This window comes from Ammospiza caudacuta, chromosome 3 (genome assembly GCF_027887145.1).
Source record: "Ammospiza caudacuta isolate bAmmCau1 chromosome 3, bAmmCau1.pri, whole genome shotgun sequence".
In the NCBI taxonomy this organism is placed as follows: domain Eukaryota; kingdom Metazoa; phylum Chordata; class Aves; order Passeriformes; family Passerellidae; genus Ammospiza; species Ammospiza caudacuta.
In genome coordinates this window covers 63,423,980-63,442,741 of record NC_080595.1, presented here as the reverse complement: position 1 = coordinate 63,442,741, position 18,762 = coordinate 63,423,980, and the positions used below count along the sequence as shown (strand labels likewise).

Sequence of the window (18,762 nt, the reverse complement as noted above, 5' to 3'; positions counted from 1 at the left end):
ATATTAGCCTCTCAGCAATCAGAACATTATGAAGTAATAGTAATAAGTAGATGTTTAATTTGTGCCATTTCAAAACATTAACTGTATTACCATCTAAAGCAGTGAAATGCTCATGTTGGCTCATTTTTTTAATTCTTAACAATCAAAATATCTGAATTTTTCAAATGCTACTTATAGAAAAATAATACATAACACATAAAGTAATCCAGAAAATTTTATTATCTCTAGACTGCTCTAAAATCTACATTTAAAATAATGAGATTGCTGGAGTTTTAATTTTTTGTTAGAAGTAGCCAGTACAATAAAAAAAGGAGGGCATTACTAAACGTAGCTTTTAAATATACATACACTTTGAATAGAAAGAATGGCACAAAGGGATTTATTTTGACAAAATATCACATGCTCCTGAGAGGAGTGCTGGGTGCACCATCAGGTACTGGATGCTTGGGTGCCTCCAGCCCTGTCTTTACTGGGGTGGGCAGAGATGCTGGGCTCCTCACCTCAAAGACCAGGGACTCCAGGAAGTTCAGTGTCCTGTGGATTCTCTTTGGGCATGGGATATCAAACACATGGAATGCAGCCACCAGTGCTGCCAGAGCCATGGTGCAGTCGTCAAGCTGGGCCAGCTCTTCCCTTTCTATGTACAGGGCAAACTCGCATGAATTCACGTTGAAGGGATTTTTCACTTCCAGCACTGGTGTCGCTGCCTTTACCTAAATTTAAAAAAGGCTATTTCAAATGATGCCACAACGTTGCTACGATGAACGGGTCAGAGAATGAAGTAAGACTGATAACACTCCTTTGAAGTTAGGTAGTATTTCTGTGAGTATTTCTACTCAAAAGGCAGGCTAATGTCACCTCTTCCCAGAACTAAGCTGAGCCACCAAAAGCCCGGGTGATGTGCACATGCAGGTGATAAAAGGAAGAGAGACCAAGGCTGCTGGTGCTCTGTCTCCTACCTCCTCGTTCACTGCAGCAAACAGACTGGAATCATCTCCAAAGACTTCTGGCAGGAGCAAACATGCAGCAGTCATTTTCATATCTGTCAAAGGCAAGGATTTATACTAAATTACAAATGAAAACTTTCTGGCACTGCAGTATCATCCTGGAAAAACAGATTGCAGTCTATGTAATAGTTAAGAGCTCAGTAGTGGAGCTGTTGTTCAGTCCACTTTGAAGAGTAGTTTGTACCACAGTCAATATTTAGACAACTCAGCTGGCAATGAACATTAGTGCCAAATAATTCATGGGACTCTGCTACTCAATATTACAGTTCAATTTTCCTCACAAAAAGTAAGTTGGCCATTGGGTTGCTTTTAGTTGAGCTTGTGAGCTGAGCAGTCTTCCTGCTCTCACTGCCCTTCCCCAAACTTCTCTCTCCCCAGTAAACTGAAGTCCAGGGAGTCCTTTTTCCAGGACTCTGCTTTGAAGGCTATGGCACCAGCTGGTGCTGCAGAACCTCCTGACACCTGGTATCTACTATCCCTCTGACTCATGTGTTATTGACTATAACATCTTTTTTGCAACTCAGGCTTCTAGTGTTATGTGCTTCACTGAACTTACCTCGCCATGCATTTACTATCTAGGTGCCAGGTCAAGTTGTTTGTGAGAGAAAAACAGAAAAGGAAAGGCCTTGGGACTTTACTAAGGCATGAGTCAAAATCTCTGTGGACATGCTGTATAAGAAAAGGGGAAATTACTTACTATAGAAATCTATAGATTTCCTTGGCCAAAGCTATGAAAAGAAAGTTCATAAAGGCTTTCTGGATTAGACTATTCATTGAAGAATTTTAATCTACCATGAGTGCTTTTGTTTTTAACCTTAGCGAAGGAAATCCCCAGAATTTTAACCTACACTTCCTGCTTCTTTCGAAGCTGACCTGGCAATAAATGGAGTGAAACTGATATGGGACTCACATGTCTTCATATGGTGTGACCTTGGATTGACATCCTGGAATTATTATGCCTGTTCGACAGAAAGTGAGTCTAGGGAGGACTTCTCAGAGAGCTGAGCTTGGGCAGCTGGGCAAGAATGGCAATTCTGAATGACTGCTTGAAGAGTTCTGTCCCTGCAGGACCACACTGCCCGGATTTGTCACTGACTGAAAGAAGCTGAGTTTCAGCAGGTGTTTGCTCCCCACAGCCAGGATACACGGACCTCACCAGAGGCACCAGTCTGTGCCCTTTCTCCTGCACTGTTTGTCTGCAGAGACGAGGTGCCTGAAATGGTTAGTGGGAACTACTTCTTTTATTTTACTGGGGTAAAGATTATAACCATAGAAACTTGACTTGTAAAGGAAATTGCGTCTTTTTTATGGGGCAATTTCTAAAGCAGAAAATTAGTTTTCTGCGGGTATTTTTAGAAAATAATAAGCACTCATATCTAGAAATACATACTTCTGCTCATCTAGCAATACTTATTTTAAGGTAATTACTTACTTTATCAAACCTGCAGTCTTTTATTCAGTGAAAAAAAAGCTTCAATACTTGACTGACTTAATTTTCCTACTAATTTAGTAGCTTTTATTCTCAATGCTTCACCATCACTCTATATTTTCAAAGAAACCGTAACATTTTTGAAATTAGTTTGCAGTATAATTGAAACTAGTTTAGTTACATAAGTAAGAACAATTAGCTACAACAAAACTCTGATATTCAGAGCATAGGAGATTTGTACTGACATTTCAGAACGTCTTCCTCTGTGTGCTGCTTCAGATTTTCTTGCAGCATAATGTTAATTGGATTATTCCTCACCACATACAAGGACAATATGTTTTCTGAATAAATCTCCAAAATCTCGACTGTTTTCTTATGAATGTCCATGTGTGTGAGAAGCTGGAACTCCCTAAAAAGCTAAAAGAAAAACAAGTATTTGGTATTGCAAACCTCAAAACCACAACTGTAAACAATGCATGCACTTTGAAGACAGGATAAAACTAGCTCAGTTAAATAAGATTATAAACTCAAGAGGGTAATGTAATTTTTTTTCAAAGCAGGGAAGGAATGCATCAAGTAACACCAAACAGTGACACTGGTGGTATGTGTGGCACCTTTAACTCAGAATTGAAGTGATGAACGTTTTAAAATGGGATTTCAGTATGAATTAAAGAGAACGTTGCTGATGGATACTTCAGTGAAAATATCCTGTGAAATACACACCTACAGATGTATCACATCTATAACACAGGATTCAATGTTATTATTAAAAATAGCTCTGTTACCTGATAAGGGCATCTTAAGAAAGGAAATAGTCGAAGAACATCTTTTAAAGGTGCCTTATCGCTGATCATCTTTCTCCGTATTTCTATTGTCATATTCATTCTGTTTTCCACTTCTTCCCAGTTCCTCTGAGTTTTCATATATTCTTGATTAAGCCACTTAATATGTAAATCCATTGCACTGCCTTTAAGATGAGCAGGTTCTTCCTACGAAGAAATTAAGGACAGAATTATAAAAAATCAGTCTTTTTATCTGATTATTCATCTTTTTTAGCTCGTGTCATTTGATGTGACCTCTGTGATTTGAGTGTAGTTTAGCTCAGCAGAATGGGCAGTGTGGTTTCAGTTCCAGCTCTCTGAACTCACCCTCATATTCTAAGTTAGACCAAGGTCTGTTTTCATATAAAACTATACCTGTCAGCCAAGTCCCCCAAGCCCAAATTGCATATTTGAGGCTATTCATGAAATTCCTGTTCCTGTGTGTGGTTTGTCTCATTGTGGTTTATTGGAAAGGAGTAGTCAGTTCTAATGACAACTCAGTATTTAGCAATATTAAATCTGTATTACCAAGAGAATTTTAGTATTCTCCTCTTACCCATACGGGTCCTAAAAGCAGGACAACTAACTTTCACATTTATGCAGCTGGAATTTTTACCCCCAAGGACACTAGCTGAACTAAAAACCTAGTAGTGAAAGGCATTATTTGAGCAGTTTGACTGTTAGTGTTTCCAAAAAGTATTTTTGTATGTGAGGAAAGTTAACAACCTTCCTCAAAATTATTGTTATTGTTCCTGATGTAATTTCAAAGCCAGTAATTACTGAGAGGAGGAGTGGCTATCCAAAGCAGTACACCAGCTGGAGTAGCCTGAGTGTGTGTAGCTCATCCATCAGTGGACACAGGGAATTTGCTCACTGAAACAAGCTGAGGGACACAGAGATACACAGCTGATACAGTTACATCCTCAGGCTGTGTTGCTGCTGGCTTTTGCTGTCTGTATTGTCACTGATGCAGCTGTGATTACACATATGGGCAGCCTGTGGGTCAATGCCAGAGGGAGTTGAGACACTTCAAAATGCCCCCCGGAACATTCCCAACACAGAGCTGTGAAACACACAACATCCCAAACCACTTCGCAGTGCCCTGCATGTGCATATAACTTTCCATTTTAATTAACATCCTTCTTTGAAATCATGCATGTGATATTCCAAGAATGGCTGCACAATGCAGTAAGAAACCTGCCTTTCCTAGTATATATCCATAGCTACCAATAGCCATTATAGGCATCCCAGAAGAAAATTAGATCCGCATGGAGGAGAGATACCTAATGTCCCCCCTGTACAACTCCCTGGCCCTTGCTAGGATTCTGTACTAGCACAGTCTGCACTCTTCCTAATAGGGGATTTCAGTCTTCACTGTGTTACAACAGCAGTGTGTGTTTGTGACCAGCTTGCATAGGCATTCCTGGCCTCTTCCTCAGAGCACAGGAGCAGAGGTGGGGAGACAAGTTAGTACCATATCCTCCCCTACCTGCCTGGGAGAGGTGCTGGCAAAAAGTATAAATTATGAGTATATGGTGAGTTTGTCAAGACTTACTACACTGGGGTCTGTGGACTCCCAATCTTTATATTTAATAGCCTTCAGTCTTTATAGCTATACAGCCTTCAGTAGATTGTTTTTCTCCTTCAATTACTTCTCACGGTCACTTTTCCAACTCTCATAAAATCATGCCTTCCACAAAATCCTACCTTAAATGTGGCAGTTTAACTATATGCTGTCAGAGGAAATGCATTTCTTTGTTTTTCTCCTGCTATTTCTGCTTCCTAATTATCATACTGGATTCAAAACCTATTCACCATCTCCATGCCACTATAGTTTTACAGACATGTCATATTCTGTCCTCAGCCATCCCTTTTCCAGTCAAGACTGTCCTAAGCTATTTAATCATTCCACATATGAAAGCTTGTCCATACTTTCAATAATCCTTATTGAAAGTTACTGTATTTGCAAGTTTTCTAATTTCACTGTAGTTTTTATGAAATAGGTGCAATATAACTTAAAAGTACTTCTTGAGATATACTGGGGCACCACAGGGGCATACAGTGGAATAATGCATTGCCTTTCGTTCCTTTCTTAAATAATTCTGTGTCATAAAGTTCTTTTTGTTGTTGTTTTCTTTTTCTGTTTTGACTGCTGCTTAGCATTGTGCCAGATATTCTTTAGCCTAGTACAAAAATAGCATTTGTGAATGGTACTAATAAGCTAAGAGCCCACCACTATCAGTGTTGTTAGGACTGGGTTTTCTCCTTGTCCTTTATTTTCCATCTATCAGAACTGAATTTTATCTGCTGGGTTTCCCCACCCTGGGATGGGGTCCTTATGCAATTCTTCAGTCTTTGCCTTTAGTATCCTTGGTAGCATCACAAAAGGTAATCTGCCAACTAGTCTACTTTTCTCATGTTATTTAGAAATATATTGAACCGCTTAAACTAAGCTTTCATAATCTTTTCCACTGCAAATCCCAACCATTTCTGCAGAGCCTTGTTTGTTCTATCTTATAACTCTTTATCCATTCAAGGACCTTCCTGTTTATCTCCTCAGATTATATCCTCTAAGAGCCTTTCAAATGCATGTGCTAAAATCTCTTCTGAATTTAAAGTAAACTATATCAGCTGGATTGCCTGTGTCCTCAGGGCTGTTGAATACTTCAAAGAACTAATGAATTTGTGAAGAATTAGGTCTATTTACCAAAATTTTGTTGATTCCTTCCTAATGTGTTAATCTCTTGGGTCTGCATTAGAGTTCTGGCCAGTTTGGCCAGTGAAAAGAGATGGTTTCTTGGTCCATATGTTCTCTAGCTCTCTCTTGAAACTCTAGAAACTGGCATGAAATTAGTTACCTCCAATTATCTAATATGAGAAAAAATGTACATCCCAATTAAAAGATTACCTGTTTTATCCTTGGACACCACTGAAAATTTTGTGCAAGTTCTTGATCCTGAAAATGTGTTACTGCTCATTTTAGTGAATTATTCTGTCCTCTTTAGTGACATGCATGTCTTGAGATAGATGCCCTGAAGAATGCCTATGGAAAATGGTCCCAGTAATGTGATCATTTGAACTCACCTACTGAGAATGCTTGCAAATCTATCTCATTTTTCTGGTATGGCTTTATATTCTGCCAGCCACCCTGGACCTAGGGAATGCACCTTGAGCACTCCTGTCCCTCAGCAGCATCAGGCTTCTTGCTTCTCACCCTGGGTGAGAAAACCTCTATAACCCATGTAGAAAAGGCAGAAAGCCACAAAAAAGAATTCTGTGTAAATGTCCATCAGATCGCTCAGAGTCATCAGAGTTTTGTTTTGTTGCTGGTATGTCATCCCTGCAAGCTTCCTGCATCGGCCTTTGATGGTTTCTGGTATGAAATTTATATTGGTTACTAGTATGAATACCATCCCAGTATTCACATATTCACAGCTGGGTCATTCAGCTATTCCTTAACCTGCCAACTTGCCCTAAGCTGGACAGGCTGTCCCTTGCTTCACTGTGACCAGTGCACAGAACCAAGGGATGACCCATTCTTGTCAGTCTCAAGATACCCGCATTTTCTCACACACACAAACTTGGGCAGTTGTTAGGGCTTTTAAAATTACATTTATGTTTTTATGCTGTGCAAGAGCTAACTTGAAGCCTCTGACTCCAAAGAGCCCTTTCACCACTGGTTTCTCCTGTGGGTCTGCTTTCAGGCCTCCTGCCCATAAAGCAGGAACTTCCCCAGCCAGCTGATGTGGAACATGGTGGCTCATTCCCTGAGGGCCTGTCACCTTCAGTGTCTTACTTGCAGAGACAAGAAAGCAAAACAACTCAACCCAGTGTGCTGCAACCACAGACTGACTGACTGGGTTGCTTAGAAACAAACACGAGAAGAAGTTGTGACCTTTACACCAGCTTCTCTCCAGCCCCCTTGTCAAGGCAAACACTGCTTGATTTGATGGACTTTCCCTGTGGTCAGCTCTGTCCCTGAGAGCTAGTTTAGCTGATGATATTATTAATTAGCTAAAAGAGACCATTTGACATTTTCATCAGTGGTAATGGCAAGCCATTGCAATAGAAATATGGCAGCAGCATAAGGAAGAATTGCTGTCGTAGCTATTTATTAGGGGGGAAAAACAGCAATGGAAGCCCAAACTTTGTAGTGTAAATCACCTATTACCTGGGAGAAGTCAGTGTTAGAATTGGTTGCCTTGCAGTGTTCATCCTGCTTAAAGCAATGACTATCGTAATCTTTTCAACCTCTTTGACTGTGAATAAGTTGGCTTTTAAGGCAAGTGGAAAGGGGAGAGGTGCTTTCTTCTGGTGGAAATAAGTTATCTCAGTGGGACACCCATTTGATTGGAGAATGATTCCAAATATAATTTAAAATATTTTATAGTTAACTTTAACATTGCAGGAGGAATCTGCGTTTGGGAAGCTGGTTGCTGAACTGGTTTATCAGCCCACCAATTCTTTATTCAGGGAGGACTCTAGATCCTCTCCACTTCAACCATCACAGTGAGAAAGCCAGCTACAGCACAGCAATATTCCAGTAAAACTTGACCATAAGGTTAAAGCTCAGTTATTTTGATAATGTGCAAAACCAATCCTATCTAGACCAAAGCTGGAATCTCATCTCAATGCCTGAAGAAGCCACAGCTAACAGTTCAGCATGTATACCACACAGAACTAAAAAATAGCCTCATTAAATAAGGAATCTTTCTTCTTGAGGTCACCAGACCCCTCTGGCCAGATTTTCAGTTGTGTCACCAGTAACATCCATCTCAGTTGCAACAATAAGAATGTTAATTGGTGATATTTAATTATTTTTGTCTTGTTTAGCAATGCACATGCTTAGTCTATAAGGTAAAGGGTTACCTTTCTTTTTAAACAAAAAAAAATTGATTAAAAATAAATATTTCTGGAACAAACAAAAATTTATTTTGCAGTCTTTAAATAAGAAGCTGCCTTATAATCACAAGCTTATGAGAAGTGCAGCAGAACAGAGAAAAAGGCAAAAGGATGTGGAAAGGAAGTTAATGTAGAGGATATCCAGTACCTGTCAGAGTAACCTAGCCCTAGCTTGCAGGATGGTCCTGCCAAGGCTCCTACTCACTCTGCTGGATTCACTCTCAAAGGTGACAGCAGCAGGGAACTCATCCCTTGTTGCCCATGCCCATAAACACTCTTGACTCTTTGGCATCTCAGGTATCTGTGACTGGAGACTCTAAGTCTGGGAGGCACACAGGTTGTACGGCTCTTTGCCTACACTCCAGATGCCTTTTGACTGTGACTCCCCACCTTCTATTCACAGTTCTACTTGGAACCATGTACAAGCAGACTGTGTTAAGATGCTCACATTAAAACAAGAAAACATACCAACAAAAAACTACTAGACTCCAAATTCCAAATTCCTCCCATCTCCTGAAGCAAGAGGATAGTCACTTGATTGGAGGCGGATTTCTAAATAAAGGCCTGATTCCTAAATGCCCTTCTGATACATCTTGGTACTTCCCAAGATACAAGATTGTATTAGCACCTTCTTGAAAAAAGCCCCAGCTAGCAGGGCGCCTTTATGAAACAGTGTCACAGCCAAGGCAGTGAAACTGCAGTTTGTGAGGAGGGAGGGAGCAATTCTGCATGATGTGATCTCCAAGGTCTAAGCTCTCAGTTACTGTTGAAAGCCAGCATCATAAATTGTAAAGGACACGAATGTTAACACAAAACATGACTGCCTAATCAAAGAGTGATGAAAGTGCCTCTGGTGTGGACAGCAGACAACTCTTTGCTCTTTATATGGGTTTAGACCAGTTCCTGAATGGTAAATGCAGCCTCATTGTTGCTAAGGACAAAGATAGAGATCTCTTTTTGATGAATACCAACAGGACCTACTGGCTCCTCAGTTTGAGAGAGTTAATTCAGACAGGAGCAGTGGAGTTAAAGAGGTGTATATGAGGACATTACTGCATGCTGTCAGTCTGCTCACTGCTAACCAGTGATCCAGGTTCCTCACCTGGGATGCTCTGGAAATGTTTCTTTGAGGCAACTCCTTTGGATGGAGACTAATCTGCTCGCTAGAAAGCAATGTAGAAAACATGTGATGGTAATGAAACTCATCTCCTGGAACAGCAGTGCTGTGCAGGCAGGTTCAGTGGGATCAGCACTGAATGGGAAGTCCTTTAAAACCATACACTAGGACTGGGATGCTGATGGGCTGCTACAGCCTCTGTCTTTCATTATTATTGCTCTTGTCAGCTTCCAGCAGCTGCTAATAATATTTCCTTTGAAAAACACATTTCAAATTTTCCTTGCTAGATGCCAATGCATGTTCCAAGTCATGCTATTGCATTGATGTTGCCGGCACTTCTTGGTTGCTGGGTCTACCTGCATTAGTTAGCATCAACACTCAAGGTATTTACACAAGAAAGCCTGATGATAGTTAGGACTTTTGTTTGGAATAATCTTTTCCATTAATTGGCTTTTATAACTTCTTCAGGGTGAGAAGCAACTTTCACAGTTACTTAAACGAGCATAATCTCTGTGTCTTGATATTTGAATACTGAAAAGTGGGTCTTGCTATTCTGGACCTCATACAGACACAAGGCATGATAAAAGCACAGTGTGTAGACCAGTTTTTTTGCTACCACTGTTGTAAGGGACAGCCCTTTTTTCTGTGGTGACAACCAGGGTCATTGAAATGACATTTACTATGATGAACACTGAGCTGTTTTATATCAGGAGGAGTGATCAAAACAGGCAATGAGAGAAAGTGAAGGTCTGCTCAAAAAAACCCCCAAACACTGGAGACTGATCTGGAACAAGTATGACTCTAAAAAGGCAGGCTGTAAACTGGGCACTGCTCAAGGCCCATCTTCTCATCCTGGATGGTGGGAGAGAACTGAGAAGACATCAAAACCATGCCTCACCCCTCACATCCAAACACAGCGCACAAAGACATGTGAAACAGCATGGACAGCCTGCTTCCAAGCAAAATGAGTGTGTAACCATCAGCAGGATCCACACTGACTTGTACTCCAATGAGATGCTTAATTAAGGCAGGCTTTGCTTTAATTACACATAATTGCCTTTTTGAGCCAGGCAGGCAACTTCGGAACTAGATTTATGTGCCAGTGCTAACCAAAAACTTTCAAAGTCACGTAAGTCAGCCTATTTCTGACCACAACAATTGCTTTCTGATTTTGTAAGCTGCACAAGCAAAATTACAGAAATCCGTTTTCCTCTACCAAGGAACAACCTGTGCTTGACAATTTAACTCACAGAACAATGAAGACACTGGCTGACACAAATAAGAAGGTGAAGTGCAAGATGTATGCTGGGGATTTGTGTTTAAAGCTTTTGCTTTGACTTAAAAGCATTTCAAAATATTAACTAAGCAACACTACACGCTCAAAGTTTGATGTATGCACATCAAAGTTTTAGTGGAAAAATCACATTACAACAGTTCAGTACAGCCATTGAAAGATCATTTAAATATGCATGCTTACATTCCAGCTGTGCAAACATTCAAACCCCTTATTTGGAGACCATCAATCTTAGAGGGAAAGGTGCTATCACCCCTGTTTCATTGGGACATGGCATTCTCAGCAGAGATGGTACCTAATGCTCTGCCTGCCAATAGTGCCATAAGACTGAGCCAAGAGAATTTCAGCATATTGTACACAAGCTGTTCATCCTCTGAGAATTTTACAGACATTTAGCTCTCCTTTTCCCTTGCTGTTGCCTTATTTTTCTCATTCCTCCCTTTTTCTCCAGCCATCATTTTCCAAGTCCTATTCTTTCTAGAGCCCTTGAAATCTTGTTTCAAGTTTCTGACTCCTGCAGTGGCATAATATCATTGACAAACATGATGTTAGTTATCACTAAAGAAAGGCACATCCCTAGGAAATGTCTACCTTGCCTAATTTACCTAATCTGAGATAAAAGAGACTCCATCTCAGGGTAGACTTCACTCAGTCCTCACTCCTCCTTTCATCAGAAAAGACAGTTTCCAGATAAAAACAACAGGGTAAATTTCTTGTACTGCATGACACCACCAAAGCGAGCACAAATGGTGCACCTCCTTGGCCAGGGGTCTTCTCTGCTTTTTAGTCCTCCTGGCACAGAATTTGCACGTTCACCAGTTTCAAAATTCCTGCTTATCTTCCCTGTACAGGAATATCAATAGATGTCCAACTTCATGAGTTAAAGTTTCTGCAGAATCCTTCTGCTTCTCCCAGTCAAAGTTCTCATCAAAGCTTTTCTTGTTTCTGTCCCATTGACACAGAAAGAAGATAGTGTGCCAGTGCCCCCTTTATAAATTGTTTTCATTTTGTTATTCCCAGCTCTGCTGGGTGTGGCAAATACTCCCATTTATCTGCAAACATCTACTGCTATCTCAGCTGACATCTTGTCAGAGCCTATTTTTCCTTTTCACACCTAACTCCAAATTTATTTGTGTGACAGCTTCAGAGAAACCCTGATGACCTCACAAACAGGCTGTCATAAGATGTAAGAAATCAGAGGCTTTAGAAGAGGGACTGTACTCTCTCTCCATTTTTGTTTAATATCAAGAACTACTAGCAGTCTTCTAGCCTGTTATATTCCCTTACATTTCAGGAAGCTTAAGGCCCCCTTGGGTAGTGCCTTTGATGAGATATTTTCTTATTTAATGTCTGGGATGGATTGAAGGAGCTTAATCCAGCTGCATAGATAGAGCTATTTAGTGGCATTTGAGATATCATAAGAGTATCCCAGAAGCCTCTGGGAACAGAATAGGATACTGGACCTATGGGAAACACACACCTCTCTGAATTGACAGGTTAAGCCATGCAGGATACCTGGGGGCTTTTTCATTTCTGTATTCAGCTAACTGAGTTGACAGTGAAGTCATACATTCCATGAACAGCACTGCTTGAGACTGGCAAGATTTCCAAACTTAAAGATCTGAAAGGGAAAATTTGCTCTTTGGTCACTGCCCCTGGGAAGACTAAAATAGTGCTTGAGCCATAAGCTCTCAAGGTATGCAAAGCAATCATCAGCTCTAACCCCATTTCCTTCTCCATCACCTTTCGCCTTCTGGCAATCCTTTGCCAAGGACCAGGAAGGTCCATCTTTATGTTTCTTCTGGCTCCCCCAACTCTAGGGCCTTTCCTATTACAACTGGCAGGAGGTGGTTTCCCTCACGGCCTGAAGAACCATAAATCAAACAAGTTCTTAGGGCAGAGGAAGGGGGCTTGATGCTAATAAAATAATGAGACCAGTCAGAAGAAGCCACTGAATGGCTGCTTTAGCAGTAATCCCCCCCTTGCTGCAGAGGGGAGACTGGCTTGCTTTTCTTATGTATTTTAACAGTGTAATCCCCCTTGTCATGGAAAGACCTTCCATTTGCAGCAGATGAAGGTCATTATCATTACAAAACACTCTCCCCTGGATTACTGCAGCTCCAAGATATTTGCCTGACTGTGGAAAATGACTGAGAAGGATTCTCACACCATAGCCATAAAATTTGTTGTTTATGGAGGATTTCCTGATAAAACTCTGAATATCCCTCAGACACAGACTCTCAAATTAATGCCTGCCAGGCACAGTCCAAGCTTCTTTCCCTGGTGGTGCAACCTGATGGATATTTATAGAGAGCATCATTTAAATAAATCTCCTTTAGTGACAGACAGCTCTAGCATGGTGCTTACTTACCATCATCCTGCCCTGCACTTGCTCAAGACCTTTCATGTGATGCTAGTCACTAGAAAAAAAAGTAGCTACTCTTCAATCTTGTTTGAATATAATGCTCTGTAATGAGGAATACATCAACAGATGTTTTAAAGAAACTGGAGGAGAAAGCCAGATGCTGCACCTGGCAGCAATGCCCTGCACGGGAGCATACCCTGCCGAGTGTGCTTGAGCTGCTTTTGAAGAAGAATGCCTGGCTGGAAGGTGAAGGAGCTTGGGCAGTCCCAGGGGCAGATATCATCCAGCTCAAAACATCACAGGAAGATCATCCTGGCAAGCAGCTGGATTTTCACATGAAGAAGTAAAAAGATTGGTTGAGGGTTTTATTAGTAGTAATAACTTTATTACTCTTCTCACATAAAATAAATGCCAGCTATAACAGTGAGACATTTCTGATCAGTAAACAATCTTTTTATCAGTTTCATGCCATTAACACTCCAAGACTGTACTGACACAAAGCATACATGGCAGGGTGACAGCTTATGGCTGCTCAGAAATAAAGCTCGATGCAGAAGTCAGCCGTGTGACTGGTAAGTAGGTCATCTGCTGGGAACAGATGTGCTCCCTCATCTGCATAGCTCTGCCAGTCGGCTTTAACCTACAATGCCCTAAATGTCCTACTCTGCCTGTCTAAAGGAGAGCGTGGTGGCCCAAGGGGACTGAGGATCCTTCACTAATTATTCTCCATAGGTCGCCTTAACCTCGAATTAATTTCCCCCCTCTTTCACCTCAATTAATTTTGATGTGTTGGCTTCACACAAGGCTGATTCATTCTTCCAGTCTTGGAAAAGGGATGAAGACAAGGGGATCTGGCTAACAGTAATTTGAATATAATTTGAGTTTGCCTGTGGTCTTGGCTTCTAGATAAAATGTTCATTTTTTGAGACTAAGACAGTTTAACAGTTTCTATTTTTCATAGAGTAATCAGTGCAAAGGATTGGCAGGAAAGTGCCTTTATGTGTGTTCCTAAATGTACAGAATGAAAATCCCCACTGCTTTTGTTAAAAATAATATGAAACATTTTGTTCCATTTTGCAGATATGTAGTGACATAAATTAGGATCTCAGAGTTAGACATCGCTGCTTTCAATGTAGAAACACATTCAAAACTAACTTTTGATTCCCTCAAATTATGGAATACATTCTTAATCCTTAATAGGGCCCACAAGTGTTGATTCTTGCATTTATATTTGCATTTTGTCTATAAATATATGTTCAGGATACAGGGAAAATGAGAGAGAGAGAAAGGAAAGTTGTTTAGAGATATTCAGCATCCTCTCACCACCTTTAAGTTTTACCGTTAATTTGCTTACAACATTCAGGCTAGCAAAAAAGGCCTAAGCCTTTAGAGGAGATGCAATATTTGTCTTTAATTTCTAAAGCAAACAAGTGTGACCAGTGCTGGCTTCAGGCAATGCAGTTAAAGAGTGGTGATTCCTGGTCTGCAGAAACACAGCACAGAGCAGTTACACCCTCTCTACAGATAAATGAAGTTTAGCAAGCAGTCCCTACAATGAGCTCATAAGACAGAAAAAGCCCTTCTCAATGAGCTCATAAGACAGAAAAGATCCACGTGTGCCGTTTCCAAGCTTTAGCAGATAAAGGATGGCTAACTCTTGATGTGCACACAAAACCAGGAGCTTATAATTTCTTCTTTACTGGGTGCGAGACTGTTTATTGTTTTGCACCAAAGTCACAGGTTTCTCACTTCACACAAGCTGCAAACTCTTCAACTAAAGCAGGCAAGAAGGGGTGTGTTTATTCCTGAACATATTAACCCAAAGAAAATAAACAGAAATCACTGAAATTTCTAAAAGCCAATGCAAACATGTATTTGCATTTTGTATGGGAAACTACAGCCACCTTCAATCACAAGGGCAATATATGCAGAAATGCATCCAATAAACCACTCTTGTTCCCTAAATACAGGGTCTGGTAAACAGCAGGATGAACATGGATAAGCTAAAGATGAATATCTACTTACATAACTTCTTTATCACATTTGTACAATTGTTTAAATTTTACCATGTTTTAATTTCAGTGCAAAGAGGTGTGTGCAGCATTGGCAAACCTGGAATCTTAATGAATTTATGGAAGTGTATAAATTAATTAGGTTGCTTACAGGACAGTGATAACTCTCTGAATTCTCCAGCTAAAGGAATACACAGCAACTGCATGCACAGATTCGTAAACATGCCCATGTATATCACACAACTACACAAACAGATTTTATGTAACAAATGTGACAGTAGGATTTTTGTTACCAGCTCACATACCTCTTTGCATTCTTATTTGTACAGAGGCTTCAGCTAGTAGACATAATTCTCTATTGTTTTTTACTCTAATTGAAGGTATACAATCAAAAGCAGAATAGAAACACTACATTTAAAAAAACAGACAGTATTTTCTGTCCAATTTACAACTCTAAATGACAACAAATGTGCAAGGCGTCCAGTATCAGGTTTAGCTCTGCTGTTGATACATAAAAAAGTCAAGGGTCTAGCAACATAACAAGCTCTACTCAAAATGAGTTTAAATGGGATGAGATCAGTTGTCCCCTTTACTGGCTGGTAGTCTTATTGTCAACAGAGGAGCTGAAAGGCTGAACTCAGTCAAGCACCAAAAAATCTTACCTCCACCTGCCCCTGGACACCATCAAGAGTATTTTCAGCAAAAGAAGATTTTCTGCTCTGTCCCCTCCTGTGGCCAAATTTGCATTTGTTCCTCAGGACTTGCTCATCATCCTCAATGGGTCTCCGAACATATTTGAAACGATCTTTAAGGGCCCGTTTCCACAGCAACTACACGGGGGGAAAAAATAGCTGTCATTACCAGTATCTGTCAAGAATTTGCCCCAGCCTAAAGCAGGTCAGTTTTTTTTAACTAACTCTACAAAAAAGTGTTTGCCATTAAGCAGAAAAAGGCTCATAGGGCAGCACCACTGGTGGCTTCAGGATGGAAGGAAACAAAAGCACCTGTGGTAAATGGCTCTACAGCAACCAACAGCTGGGCTAATGGCACTGCTGGGGCTTGCTGAGGACAACAGTAATTGAATCTAAGGGTTACATTTGTCCTAGGCTACCGATGAAACTGCAATGTTGTCCCTTCCTCAGCTCTTACTTTATGCTCCATTCATGACATTGGGTTGTGAAACTACATAGCGAAGCAGATCAGCTCACAGATACAACAGAAACTGCTGTAGGGTTTGGTGATTTGTTTTGGGGTTTTTTTTAGTTTAGTGTGTTATTTCTGCCTCTGGCAGTATCTAACTGGTTGCACAGTTTCATGATTATTGTGTCTAACAGAATGGGAGTGGGAAAGACACAGTGTGACACTACCTTTTGCTGGGAGTCTACAGTTATACTGGATCAAGAGTATGTTTAAACTGAACTCAAAACTGCTGAATTAAGACAATCATTTAAATAGGTCCTAGCATTTCTAAGACACCTCAAGGTGTGTAAAGTGTAACTTAAAGGCATTTCTGCACTGCAAGCAGATGCAGGTCCTGTTTAATGCAACCATTCATCACTCTTTGGCAGTCAAAGGCAGAGCTTACACAGCCACAGTGCTTCTGTCACCCTCTTGTATTTCTTTATTCAGTTATTGAAAAGTCACTGCTGAAAGTTGTAGGGATGGCAACTTCCTCATGCATCCTTAAGGACCAATGGCCATTGGCATGTGGCCCAAAGCTGGATGTCCCATGGCAGGAGCTAGCCATGACATTGACACCCCAGGAAGCAATTTCTAAGCAAAGGCTGTTCAACACATCTGCAGGCAAAACCTGCAGTTTTGTCATTCCTCAAAAGCACTTGCATATTCCAGCTACTGGGGACTGTTCAAGAGTCAGATGGAAAAAAAAATCAGAAAGTGACTGTAAATTAAAAGATGTGGAGGAATTAAAATATCTGGTACTTTGTTTTCTAAAACTGACTCCAATATTACACTCACATAATAGTATACTCAAGCCTGCCCCTGGACATCACCAAGAGTCATGCTGACCCACTGACATGCTGAAACACAATATAAACAGAAGAATGATTACCCTACATTTCTTACCAAAATGGTGTCATTTATTAGTCAAGGCCACACGATATGAAAGGCTAACTTAGTGTAAACCAGAATTCAGTAGAAGTAGACTAAGTAGTACAGTATCTCTCTTTGCAATGAGCTGGACACGCCTGCCCTTCTCACTCACAGGATACAGATGAGAGGGTTTCTCAAGAGATGGTGGTGAAGGCAGTGTGACCTTGCATTTCTCCTGCCCAGCTTACTGTTCCCACTTCCCCAGGTTCTAGCTGACCTACAGGCCCTCAATCCTAAAAGCAAGACCTCCATTAATGGTGAAAAATTAGAATGGAAGAGCTATGAGACTACAACCCCTGTGGTCTCTACTTCAGCTCTTCTTGAGCAGCCCTGGGCCTACCAGGGCAGGACTGCCCTTCCTAAGGGGACACTCTCTGCCACCCTCATAGGTGCCCTTACCAAAGAATCTTTTCACAGCCAGTCACAGTTCAGCACCCAAGAACTGGAAAGAAAGTATACAAACTATAAATGCATACTAGAAATGCCCATCAGCATTTCTAGTATGCAAACTTCAGGCTTCGGGTTCTGCCAGAACAGAAGCCACATCAGCACTAACCTAAAGATAATGACTAAAAATACAGTACAACTGCTCACTCAGTCTTCTCACAAGGCATAGTCACTGCCTCAGGATGAGTATTACACCTCAGCAACATCTTCAAAAGCAGTAAGGTGACTACAGGCCTTGAAAATCCCACTTGTTGTTCACCTGAACCATTAAGGTCCCTAAGTACATTTATAGTTCTGGCCTTACGCATTTTGATGCAAATACCTCATCATTATATGCTTAGCAAAATTTATGCCTAGCTTGCTATTTTAAGGTTCCTAAGAAAAGCAAACAAAAACCTTAGTTTAATGCTTCTTTGAAGTGTTTAACAGATGTTACAGTATTTTAAAACATGATCATCCCAGAATATATTAGCAGCTGACAATTTAGGCATCCCTGTAGTTGAGCTTCACACAGCTTCTTTCTTTTGAAAATCTTTATTTGGCTAGAAGATGTTTTTGCTTATTCTTTCACATGAAAGAATATGCTGACACCTATACAAGGCTTTAAATATCCCACAAAGTTGAACACTTTCATTCTCCAGTCCCCCCAATAAATTAAGAATTTTAATTTAATCTATTTCTATAATAGGATTGTCATAAACTTAGGCAAGTCCCCTCTCACGCACCTATTTCCAGAATGAGACTGCAAGCAAATATATTTATGTGGTTTCCCTTGTGGGTAATGCATGCTCTAAAAAGGATGCTTTTGTTACCTTTTCTGAACCAACAATTTTATTTTCTTATCATTTTCCTGCTCTCCCCAGTTTCCCCCAAACACCACCCTGGGAAGGTTTACCTTTCTGGTAAAGGAGTGGGAGGATTAGCCTGTGTCTATCTGACATAGGAGGGAAAGGATTACACACAGATTAAAATCAGTAATTTACTAGCAAATAATCACTTTGTGTGCAGCAGTTACATAAATGGGGCATGCCAGCAGTGGCACCCTGGTTTTCACAGGCACGAGCTCAAGGGAGCTGCTCATTGCAAAGCACAGCCAAAAGGGCAAGTGGTGTGGAGCAGGGAGCCCTCTCTCTCCCTTCCTCATGTCATGTTTTCTTGGAACCATATGATTTTCAAAAGGCTGGCTGAAATGAAATGGAATAAGGCAGATGATTCTTTCCAAATTGTTGGGTTTAAGCCTTGAAAAATGGACAAGC

At 40.7% G+C, this 18,762-nt stretch overlaps 1 protein-coding gene across 1 annotated transcript in view; it reads right to left on the bottom strand.

The window, feature by feature from the left end:
* Positions 1-395: 395 nt before the first annotated feature.
* SAMD3 (sterile alpha motif domain containing 3) overlaps positions 396-18,762 on the bottom strand; it is a 35,444-nt gene continuing 17,077 nt past the window's right edge. Inside the window, exons 6-10 of the mRNA XM_058802458.1 lie at positions 15,610-15,777; positions 3,222-3,425; positions 2,682-2,853; positions 960-1,042; positions 396-713 (exon numbers count right to left, since the gene is read on the bottom strand). Of these exons, the coding sequence (XP_058658441.1) occupies positions 396-713; positions 960-1,042; positions 2,682-2,853; positions 3,222-3,425; positions 15,610-15,777 (945 nt within the window). The remainder of the gene's footprint in view (positions 714-959; positions 1,043-2,681; positions 2,854-3,221; positions 3,426-15,609; positions 15,778-18,762) is intronic.